An 11,083-nucleotide genomic window follows, 5' to 3' on the forward strand; every position below is an offset into this window, starting at 1 on the left:
CATCCAATGACCACATTGTAAAAAGATTTTAAAAAGACATTGATGTGAATTGTACTTTCTGTTCTGTACATGCTGAAACTGTGACCCATTTGTTTTGGCTCTGCCCTATTGTGCAAAAACTATGGAATGATATTTGTAATTTTGTTGCTATCAATGTTGATGGTGATTTTATTTTGTTTTGGAGGAATGTTCTGTTTGGGCTCCCTGACCTGAAAAAAAACAAGGAAAAAGCTAACATAACTTTTATTATCAACCTTATTATTTTAATGGCAAAATTTCATATTCACAAATGTAAGTTCATTAAAAAAAAACCTTCCTTTACTGCTTTTAACAGTGAGCTCAAGCAATACATAACCTCCATCAAATTTTCAAACAACCAGAAAGCGATTAAGACTATCAATATATGTGAAAACTTGAACATTTTGTTGTAAACTTATAAATTCCCCCTGGCGTATAATATAAATGTGCTTTATTAATTGCATTTTACCATGAAAAACAATTTTTGTATTGTGAAACAAAGTTTTGAAAAAAAAAAAAAAAAAAAAGTTGTCGGTCTGAGAAGTGAAGCTCACTTCCGCGTTCAAAAAACTGCAATCCCCTCGGATTCCTCTGGGGGCTGGTGTCAGAAGGGAGCATTCTCCATAGACCCCCATGTTAAAATCGCCGACTTTACATCCTCAGTAAACATGTTAAAAGCCTGGTGTCAGAACGTTTTTTTTTTCTCAATCGATAGTTTCTACCCCTGCACACACTCTGAGGGGGGTGAATTTTTTTTAACTCTACCGTTTTACTGTTATTACTGTTATTAGGTTGGCCAGTTAGGGCGCGGAAACATTGAGTGACAGGTCCGAGCAGCTCCGTGGACAGCTGCTTCGAGGCCAGTGGGCGGGTTCTCGGCCGGCCAATCCAAGATGGCGCTGTTCAGGAGTTGAGTCGGATGTATTATATTAACGGTTGAGTCACAAATTTGTATTTTTTATTTTTTTTAACAACTTTATTTACAACAAGAGTATACACAGGACTGAATACAGTTAGATGAAATATACAACATTAATACACAACCAAACAATCATAAATACGCCAGGGGATGACAGCAAGACAGAAAAAACATAAACTTAAATAAATATTTTGTAAAGCTTACAAAGATCATACGTTTTAACAGTATTTGAGTCACAAAAACCATGTTTATATATCTATGACAAAAACGACTCCCCAAAACCAATGGGTGACGTCACGGACGCCACGTCCATTCTTTTAAAGTAGTGACACGGCCCAACCAGAGCGATAGATATAACATCTATCATCATCTATAATCATCTCCCTATGGGAGTGTCGCCACTCTGTTATATCTATCGCTCTGGGCCCAACGACTCTCTAAACAGATAGAGCGCTGTGATTGGTGGAGCAAATATTTTTGCTGCCGCTAGGGGGCGTCTAGATTTCTAGGCTAGCGTTACTCCTAAATCCCGCCTAACTTTTCATACATTAAGGAAGTTATTCGGTTTTATTTTGAAGGTTATGACCGGAAGTCAAAACTTTCCCCCAGCTGGTTTGATTTGCATACCGACTGTGCGGCGTGGCCGACTTCCGTGCTCCCTCCGATAAGTAGGCACAGCGGAACTGGTCACAAACCGCTGTGAGGACTCTGCGTGTGTTCAACAGAAAAGTTGAGTATAATCCCAGTATAAACTGTTTTTGTCCATCTTAATTCTTACACGGCGAACATGTAGTGCTCGTCGAATTCAGATTTCATGTTGCTCTAGTAGTGTTTGTCTGCAGCAGAGAGGGGAAACCATCCGGTTTGAAATTCAAAGTGAGGCACAGTAACAACGTCAACAGTGCACTGTGTACAGTAAATAGTTATGACGATGTGGCGTGACAACTAACTCAGTGTGTTTGCTGTTGAATTTTGAAGTGTCAAGATCTGTAGCATCTGTGTGTGTGTGTGTGTGGGGGGGGGGGGACTGGAATTTGTGCTTGAGTCGGGCGAGACTCCACGGTTAATCTACGGAATAAGAAAAAGCTCCACACTGTTGCTTTGTGTTTCTTATAATGTAGGAAACAGCCTCCAATCTCCACATGTTTTGTTTGTAATGTAGGCTACTGAGGTTATGTGAAACATTATTTTAACACAAGTGGGCTATGGTAATAACAACCAAAGCAAGGCATGATGGCAGAGGGTTATTACTGTAAATCGTTTTCCTAACAGTTTAGTGCTTTTAGCTGAAAAGGAAATAATGCATCATATTTCAACAACCATAATTTGCATGATATTTTATTTTTAACTCAAGAAGAATGAACTTCTCAACCATTCAGCTAACTTTGATTTCATGAAAAGCACTTTTCAGGAAGAAATGGCTTAAAAATGAAGGCTGCACTAGCGTTATCCTTATCCCTCACTCTGAAAACTTCAATAGTACCACAATACCTAAATTCTGTCCGCTGATAGTAAAGATGAATTTACCAGGACCGGATGGGCATCACAATAATGTTTTTGACCAGTATTTAGAGTTGATCCAGTCTAACTTTTCTCTTAGAGTGATCTAATGCAAGCAAGACACATGCACTGACCACAAACATCCAACAACTGGATTCTTAGCTTCTCAGTCAGACTCAGGCTATAAAATAAAAAATGCACTATGCACTCCTTCCCCTAAGTGCCTTATTTTATGTTTTAGGATTTGAAGCAGAAATAGAAGCAAAAATAGCTTGGTGTACACATTTCGTCTTTTGCCAATTAATATTCTATGAACAGGGGAAAGATGGTCCAACCCCTGTGTAGTCATGGTCAAGCAGTAATTTCTATATTTTGCATAACGTTGATGGGTAGAAGTTCAACTGTTGTCTCTGTTTCCATGGCAGCATGAGTCTTCGAGACATCAGTGAGAACGTGAAGCTGGCCCGTGAATATGCCTTGCTGGGAAACTACAACTCAGCCAGCGTCCTCTATCATGGATTGCTAGAACAAATCAAAAAGTATTTGTACACTGTGCGGGACAGCAGTTTACAGCAGAGATGGCAGCAGGTAAATATGACAGTGAAAGCCTAACTGATCATATTCAATAGAATTTGGCTTCTCTGATGCACATAGGTTTTCTTTTTTTTTTTTTCAGTTGTGGCAAGAAATCAGTGAAGAGAATCGACAGGTTCAGGATATAATGTCAACCCTGGAGAACTTTCAGCTGGACACGACGCCTGTTAAACCCAGTAACCATGATGATTGCGACATCAGGCCTGTTCATGTGGATCAGAGGTATGGAAATTGTTTATTTATGTACAGTTGTGATTTCCAACTCATCTTATTCTTGAATCCTTTTTTTCACCGTGAAAATCCATTTTCATACTTTCTAAACTTTGTTCGCTGTTCACCTTTGCTGTTCTCTAATCTGTCATTAGGAGTTGTATGAGCCATTTGTGTGTGAACAATAGCCCAACACAGTCATATGATTTGGATTAGCAGACTTTAGTCCCTGATGTGAGTCTGGATTGTTTCTGCTTTGCCCTGTGGAAAGGTGCCCTGAAAGCCTCACACTGCTTCTTTGTTTGCTTGGTTGGTTTTTACTTCACACATGAGTCTGGTCGCATTAACACATTTGTTGAATATTTCCTCGAGCACTGTAGTGTAGAAGTCATTTATTCAGAATTTTATGGCATAATATAATTTAAATAAACTTGAACACTTCTAAAGCCAATATGAATATACCACAGGCATCTTTTTTAAATTATTGCCTTTCTAGTGTTTTTTGTTTTCTCAGTCACTGAATTACATCACTCGGTAGCACACTGGCATCAGTAAACGGCTTAACAGAAAATGCTGAGTAGTATAATTGTTTGGAATGTAAAAATGCATGTCTTAAATGATTAAATGTATGAAAGGCAAAAAAGAGAAGCTGCTGAGAGAGAACCAACATCACAAATACAAGTAGGCCAACATTAATAACCATGCAGATATACACACACACAGTAACACACTTCATATGCACAACCACAAACATGTTTTGTTGTCTCATGCATGGGTGATTACAACACAACATGAATAGCCTATCTCCCCCAAGTCCCAAGTAGCCAAGGAGGGGATTATTGGACTGTTTGTGTTTTGTGCACCATGATGGTACCACGATAAGTCGACTGTGAAAATAAGTCAGTGTCAGTATTTTTTTAGTCAACAAAATTTTCCCCAAACATGGATTTGTTTTTTTGACAGTCAATCATTATTATGTATTTTTTTTAAATGTATTATTTATGGTCAAACTGCCTTCAGTCCTCTGTCCACGAGATCTGGACCCAGATCCAGGTGAAGTAAAGATAACTGAACTAAAGATAACTGGAAGTGACAGTCATTACTGACCTTGCTGTATGTTCATTAAAAAGTACAAGGCCAATACAAACCTTATCGAACCACCTGTTTCACAAGCTAAAGAGAAGAGCTTGTGTCTGTCTGTATGGGAGCCTAATTGTGCTCTTTTGGTTTGTATTGAGAACCCCCTTGAAAACAAGATTGTTTGTCTAATGGGGTTAAAATAGTCTGATTTGAATCAACCGCAATATGATTTTATTATGTATTGTGCAGCCCCACAAGTCTGGTGGACATCTGACCAGAGCTGTGCATCATGGCTTCTCCTGGCACACACTTATTTACTTAGACTCACTTAATGCAATGAATGCAACGAAAAACCTACAACAAAAAAGCACAGTTGTAATAATATACACATTTATACATGGTTTTAAGAACAGGTCATCAGAATGATTCTCAGATTATTGCCGACAGGACTTGTTACTCTTCTTTTCACAGACACTCTCCTTGTCCTGTGAGACGGCCTGCTAACCCTTATAAAGACGGCAAACCCCCCAACAACCGGCTCAGCGTGGCTGTAAGGGCCCAGCAGAGGTACTCAGCTCGAGGGGCCAACGGAGACAGAAGCAAACTCTCCAAGGGCAAAGAAAAGAAGGAGTCAAAAGAGGCAAAGGAGGCTGCTGGCAAAACAAAAGATGATAAGGTGAACATTTTGAATGAATGCACCACCTTCATCATCATTGTATCAGAGAAGAACATATATCCAGGCACAACTGTTTGCATTGTCGATTCAACACATATTGCTTTTGCACCTGCAGCTATGCCTTGCCTGTCATTCCAGTTTTAGTCCTAAAGAAAACAGACCACATGGATTACGTTTAGAGAACAGGGAGCAGTAATAATGAGTCATGTCTCCCTTTCAGAACAAAGCAGAGGTCCAGGAGAAGGAAGTGAAAAAGTTTGATGGGACAGGATATGACAAAGACCTTGTGGAAGCTCTGGAGAGAGACATTATATCTCAGAATCCAAATGTCAAATGGTATGTTTTACTAGTTCACAGACATGCACATGTGATTCACAGGTTTCTGGCATGTCATATAAATGCTCATGTTCCCCAGAACTGTTTGTGTTCTTGGCAGAGATTAATTATATTATTCTGTGTTTATGAAAAAGACCCAGACCCAGACCCAGAATGGTTGCTGTTATCAATGTCAATGTATTACATGGTGAGGTGTGCAAAAAATGAAGGAGTGTGAATACTTCCTGAAGTTTGATGCCACTAACGAATTTAATTTTTTTTTTAAACTGACTAATATTTTACCACTAGTTCAAGGTATGGGATTTTTTTGATAAAAGATTAATGTAATTGAAAGTGAAACATTGAAAAAAACAATAATTGTTTTCTAATCAGCCTTTATTTGGCTCATACAAAACATGTTTGTATTGTTGTTTTTAATCTAGGGCTATAATCATTTCACTCAGACATTAGAAACACTCAGTACGTTTACATGACACTTGAAAAAACCGAATTATTGCCTTAATCCGACTATAACTGGACAACTGAAGTGCATGTAAACACCTTAGTCCGACTGAAATCGGAGTTGAGAACTCCGATTAAGACACCCAGATAATGCGATTGGAATTCGATTTTCTCCGTCATGTATACACCTTAATCAGAGTATAACTGGACAATGCATGTGCGCATGCTCCACAACCGTAGAGACGGCACCAAGTGGAGCAGAGAAGCCGCCCGAACCCCGCAAAGTAAAGAAAAAAAAACCAACGTCAGCGCCGATTCAATGCATTTCACACAGCGCAACCAGCAAGAATGTTTTATTAGAGAGAGAGAGAGAGAGAGAGAGAGAAGGAAGCCCGTATCCTATTCTCAGCGCGCATCCAGCCCAGACTGACGCGTCTGGTCGGGAACTGCAGTTGAGAATTTATTAATAAGCTTACTAAGTTGTTTATATTCAGTTTTTTACGAGGTGACAGAGAAGTCAACAGGACAGGAGGCGTATTAACCCGCTGAAGCAACAGGTGCCGCCGCATGAGGGGGCGGACCCCGTCAGTTATTCGATTTCCTCAGTTGCATGTATATTGACACAAGGACAGAAGTCCGATTTGACGCCAGAAGTCCGACTTGACGCCAAAATCGAATTTTGAGCATAGCTCGATTAAGCTCTGCATGTAAACGTACTGATTGATTTGAAGATGGAAACTCAGAGCTCTGCAGAGCTTTAGGTAGGAGGGTGTGGTTTGTCGTGCACTGCATGATTAGCAGCTGTTCTTTGAACTACTGAAAGGAGCCTCTGTCTGCCCTGTCTCTGCAGGGACAACATTGCAGACTTGGAAGATGCGAAAAAGCTGCTGAAAGAAGCGGTCGTGTTGCCAATGTGGATGCCGGCGTTTTTCAAAGGCATAAGAAGACCATGGAAGGTACAGACTGAGGAGGTTTTAGTCTGATCTCTGTTATTGTATGTATCACTCTGACATGGAACTAATCCGTCACTGCAGGGGGTGCTCATGGTGGGACCTCCAGGCACGGGGAAAACACTCCTGGCCAAAGCCGTTGCTACTGAATGCAGGACCACATTCTTTAACGTCTCCTCGTCTACGCTCACCTCCAAGTACAGAGGGGAGTCAGAGAAGCTGGTTCGCCTTCTGTTTGAAATGGTGAGATGTCACTTTCTTAGGATTCTTGCATGTTTGGGTGTCATTCATGCAGTTCAAGTACTATAATAATATAGATGGATAGCTATGAGAGACTTTTGCTTTCATATTGTCAGGTTGGTACTACCTCTACCACCACATCTGATATTTTTGTTATCAACAGTGAATCAAAACTATGAATATTTCAGTAGCTCTGTTTTTAATTCTTTAAGTGCATATGGCAGTGATATGTAATTGTGGCTCACGTCATGTCGGAGATGCAACAGATGTGTGCGGAATCACACTCGATATTCGAACATCAGGGTAATGGACTCATGGTCTCAGTCATTGTGTTTGTCTTCATACAGGCACGTTTTTATGCTCCCACTACAATCTTCATCGATGAAATAGACTCCATGTGCAGCCGCAGAGGGACCTCAGAGGAGCACGAGGCCAGCCGGAGAGTGAAGGCAGAGCTGCTGGTGCAGATGGATGGTAAAACACCAGTGACATCTTCTTAAAAATGTGTTCACCAAGTCTAGCAGTATATACATTTCTACAGTGTTCTTGGTGTCTGTTTTACCTGCAGAAACCTCTGATTGGCATTTGTTTACAGAGGCTTTCGCTCTTGTTGCTGTTGTTCAGGTGTCGGTGGAGCATCAGAAAATGAAGACCCGTCAAAGATGGTCATGGTCCTTGCTGCCACCAACTTCCCATGGGACATCGATGAAGCTCTGAGGAGACGGCTGGAGAAGAGGATCTACATCCCTCTACCTTCAAGTACAGTCATTTCTTTACTGCATGGCTCTGTCGTCTCTGTACAATTACCTAGGTTACTCTTATCTGACCTCTAATATTATTTAACTTCTAGAAAACAAGTCTTTGACTATAAAGATTCAAACGTAAATATGGATGTTAGTTGCACCCTTGATAACTAGAATGTGGGATGATACTGTCGTCGTACATATCCCCCAAAAGGCCCCCAGATCAAATAGTCAGTGGTGCTTCGTAGTTGGGCGTCTAGCTTTGACTTCAGTAGCTAGCTGGGTGTAATTAACTGGGTGTAATATGTATAAAAATCAGGGGTCACGTTAACCAAATATTCTCCGTCAGTGGCAGGTTTTTTAAACTGGTGACAGAAAAATCTAACTTATGCAAAACAAATACTCCTTCAACAAATACTCACACGGGCGCTGCTTGATGTTTTTATACATCCATGGTGAACATACTGTAAGTGATGGCACTGTGTGGTTGTCTCTGTTCAGATTGAATGTTAATTAAAAATGAATTAATTAAAATGAAATGTTGTTGTCTTTATTATCATTAAAAAATAATGTTCAGGAACATGAGCTTCATGGCTGCTCTACTCACTAACATCTTTCTGTCTGCAGCCAAGGGACGAGTGGAACTGCTCAGGATCAACCTGAAGGAACTGGAGCTGGCCAGCGACGTGAATTTGGATAAGATCGCAGACCAGATGGAGGGTTATTCAGGCGCTGACATCACCAATGTGTGCAGGTAAAGTCGATCTTCAACTAAAATGTACTTTCTTCACAGTAGCAAACAAAAGCAGACAAAACAGCACAATTTAGTTCGGTAGATGCAACAAGGTATATTTTAATTTTCCTGCATTTGGACTGTTGATTGTAAAGATTGAATGTAAAAACTTCAGATCAGTGAGGGCAGAGATTCATATGATTTAAAGCATCTATTGAAATCTGTGGAAGTGATGAGTATTTGGGCCATTTTGAGAATAACACAATCTGAAATATTAGACTTCATTCTTGAAATTTCAAATAAGTCTTAATATTACAAGAAGAAAGTTGTAACTTCACAGAGAAAAAGATCTCATCTAGAGTTGCACGATACCCACGGTAGCCACGGTGCCCCGCGGTGCCAAAACGTAACGGTTCCTACTATACTAAAAATTCTACACGACGGTACTACAGTGGATTACTACTACGGTGCCAGTTTCCGCTACATAGCGGCCGCCTCTCCTCTCCTCCCGGCTTCTCACTGCACGCTACTCCCTTGTAAACAAAACCGACATGCACCCAACAAACTACACAGCTGCTGAATGATTGGCTGTTTGCTTGTTACTGGTGATGTCCGGGGATATGATAGGCTGTTTCCGCACGCTGGGTCCGCCCGTCTGTTATCTGATTGGCTGTTCGTGTGTTCATGCCGGCAAGAACGGACTCCATGAAGACAGCTGAGACAGCTCCGCTTCGATAGAAATTCGGTTGCAGTATCGTGATATTACCCAGAACCGTGATACTTTGTCTGGTATAGTACCGTGGTTACTCATTTTGGTATTGTGACAACTCTAATCTCATCTGATGAGCATAAAGTTGTAATTTTAGGTTTCATTAATAATGAGACGATGAATGAATAATGAGAATTTTTTGGCTGAGCCTCATTTTCTAATGTTAGAAAAAAAGTGATGAAACAAAGCTGCTGTTTTATGCTGCAGGGATGCTTCTCTGATGGCCATGAGGCGAAGGATCGAGGGCCTCACACCGGAGGAGATCCGTAACATTTCCCGGGACGAGATGCACATGCCAACAACCATGGAGGACTTTGAATCAGCCCTGAAGAAAGTGTCCAAATCAGTGTCTGCAGCTGACCTGGAGAAGTATGAGAAGTGGATCGAAGAATTTGGGTCCTGCTGAAAAAAAAGTTTCTGAATGAATTGACTGGTTGTGTAATATGTGTGTGTAGTTTCATGTCTGTCTGTGTTTGTGTTTGTGTTTGTGTTTGTGTTTGTGTTTGTGTTTGTGTTTGTGTTTGTGTGTGTGTGTGTGTGTGTGTGTGTGTGTGTGTGTGTGTGTGTGTGTCAGGCTGTGGCTGAGTGTTTTTTGAAGCTGGTGATGCATTACTAAATAAAATGGCATCTCTTCCTGTTGTAAATTATTAGTTTTGAAGTTGGGAGAGGTCAAAGTAGCTGATTTACCACATGTGATCAGGTGAAACCAAAACCTTTTGGACTTCCACACGGAAAGAAATTTTAATAGAAAACTATTTTGACAATCTTGAAACCACCAAACCTGAGCAGCAAACTTAGCAGCCAGTGCTTCACCTTTCCTTCTCAAGTGTCATAACATTTGATTTGTTGTGTCTGACAGTAAGATACTGCACAAACTGACAATTGTTCTTCTTCTTGTATTTGTTTTTTCAATGATGCACTTCATTTTCTGTGAAATTGACCAGTGTGGTTCTTTCACATTTTTGTTGACACTAACAGGATATTTCTATAAATAAAGTTAACAAGTTTATGAATATTAACATCGTCTCATTAATTTATTTGTCATCTGTATGTGGTGTGTTAGTTGGTGTGTGGTATTTTGAGCCTTGTGACTGTTGTTGATGATAAACAGACAGCCGTCAAACTGAAGTCATCCTGTCTGCTGCCGGAGTGATTAGTAATTTTTGTTGAGTAAAAAAGGAAGGAAAAACTCTGCTGCAGGTCGTGATGAGTAATGTGTTTGGTCTGTGGGTTTCAGATAATGACCAAAAAGTTGTACGCACTTATAACTCATAACAATTTCATCATGTTCTCAAATTCTACATTTACACCTGTTCTACATCTCTGAGGCTGACATACAGATGGGCTATCAATAATTGTATTATGACACATATTTCCCCAAACCACAGTTGTCTGTACTGTCATAAAATGTGATCAGATCTTATCTATACCACAAATGGAAACAAACAGTGTCCTTTAATTAATATAATAGCAGATCTTTTTTGCATTTCTTGAACTCAAGCCATTTAACACTTACAGTGGTAGTGGAAAATCCAAGTCAACCCTTAGATTTACTAACTGGTTGAAGAAGCTCATTTGGCACCAGGAACCTCAAAAAAAGTCTCTTGTAGCTGCTCAGTGTTCGGGGGGGAGTTTGGACCATTCCTCTTTAAAGAGCTGCATCAGCTCAGACAGATTCTCAGGACATTTGCTTTTCATGTTTCTCACCTGAAGTCAGCCCACAGCATCTCCACTGGATTAAGGTCTGGGCTCTGACTGGGCCGCTCCTTTGTCTGAAGTCTTTCCGTGGTGGATTTACTCCTTCTGCATCAGAGGCTTCTCCTGAGCCTCAGCAGGTGGACGGACACCCTGACATGATCCTGGAGAAAACCTTG

General features: G+C 40.5%; 1 protein-coding gene across 2 annotated transcripts; it reads left to right on the forward strand.

Annotated features, from left to right (window-relative positions):
• Window positions 1-1,501: 1,501 nt before the first annotated feature.
• Window positions 1,502-9,717, forward strand: katna1 (katanin p60 (ATPase containing) subunit A 1). 2 transcript variants are annotated; one of them, XM_085770710.1, is made up of 11 exons: window positions 1,502-1,666; window positions 2,863-3,025; window positions 3,114-3,253; window positions 4,793-4,997; window positions 5,218-5,333; window positions 6,625-6,730; window positions 6,809-6,967; window positions 7,312-7,438; window positions 7,589-7,723; window positions 8,335-8,461; window positions 9,417-9,717. In XM_085770710.1, exons 2-11 carry the CDS (start codon window positions 2,864-2,866, stop codon window positions 9,613-9,615), a joined length of 1,476 nt encoding a protein of 491 aa, XP_085626836.1. In that variant the 5' UTR covers window positions 1,502-1,666; window position 2,863; the 3' UTR covers window positions 9,616-9,717. The 2 variants fall into 2 exon arrangements, with proteins under 2 accessions (XP_085626836.1, XP_085626837.1); XM_085770711.1 differs by having other exon boundaries at window positions 1,617-1,671.
• The last annotated feature ends 1,366 nt before the right edge of the window (window positions 9,718-11,083 follow it).

The sequence above is a fragment of the Trachurus japonicus genome, chromosome 24 (genome assembly GCF_045865225.1).
Source record: "Trachurus japonicus isolate A0001 chromosome 24, Traja_1.0".
Taxonomy (NCBI): Eukaryota; Metazoa; Chordata; class Actinopteri; order Carangiformes; family Carangidae; genus Trachurus; species Trachurus japonicus.

Coding starts and splice junctions, on each gene's coding strand:
- katna1 (XM_085770710.1), top strand. CDS start 2,864: ATGAGTCTTCGAGACATCAGTGAGAACGTGAAGCTGGCCCGTGAATAT. Junction 3,026..3,113: donor TACAGCAGAGATGGCAGCAG/GTAAATATGACA, acceptor TTTTTTTTTCAG/TTGTGGCAAGAAATCAGTGA. Junction 8,462..9,416: donor GACATCACCAATGTGTGCAG/GTAAAGTCGATC, acceptor TTTATGCTGCAG/GGATGCTTCTCTGATGGCCA.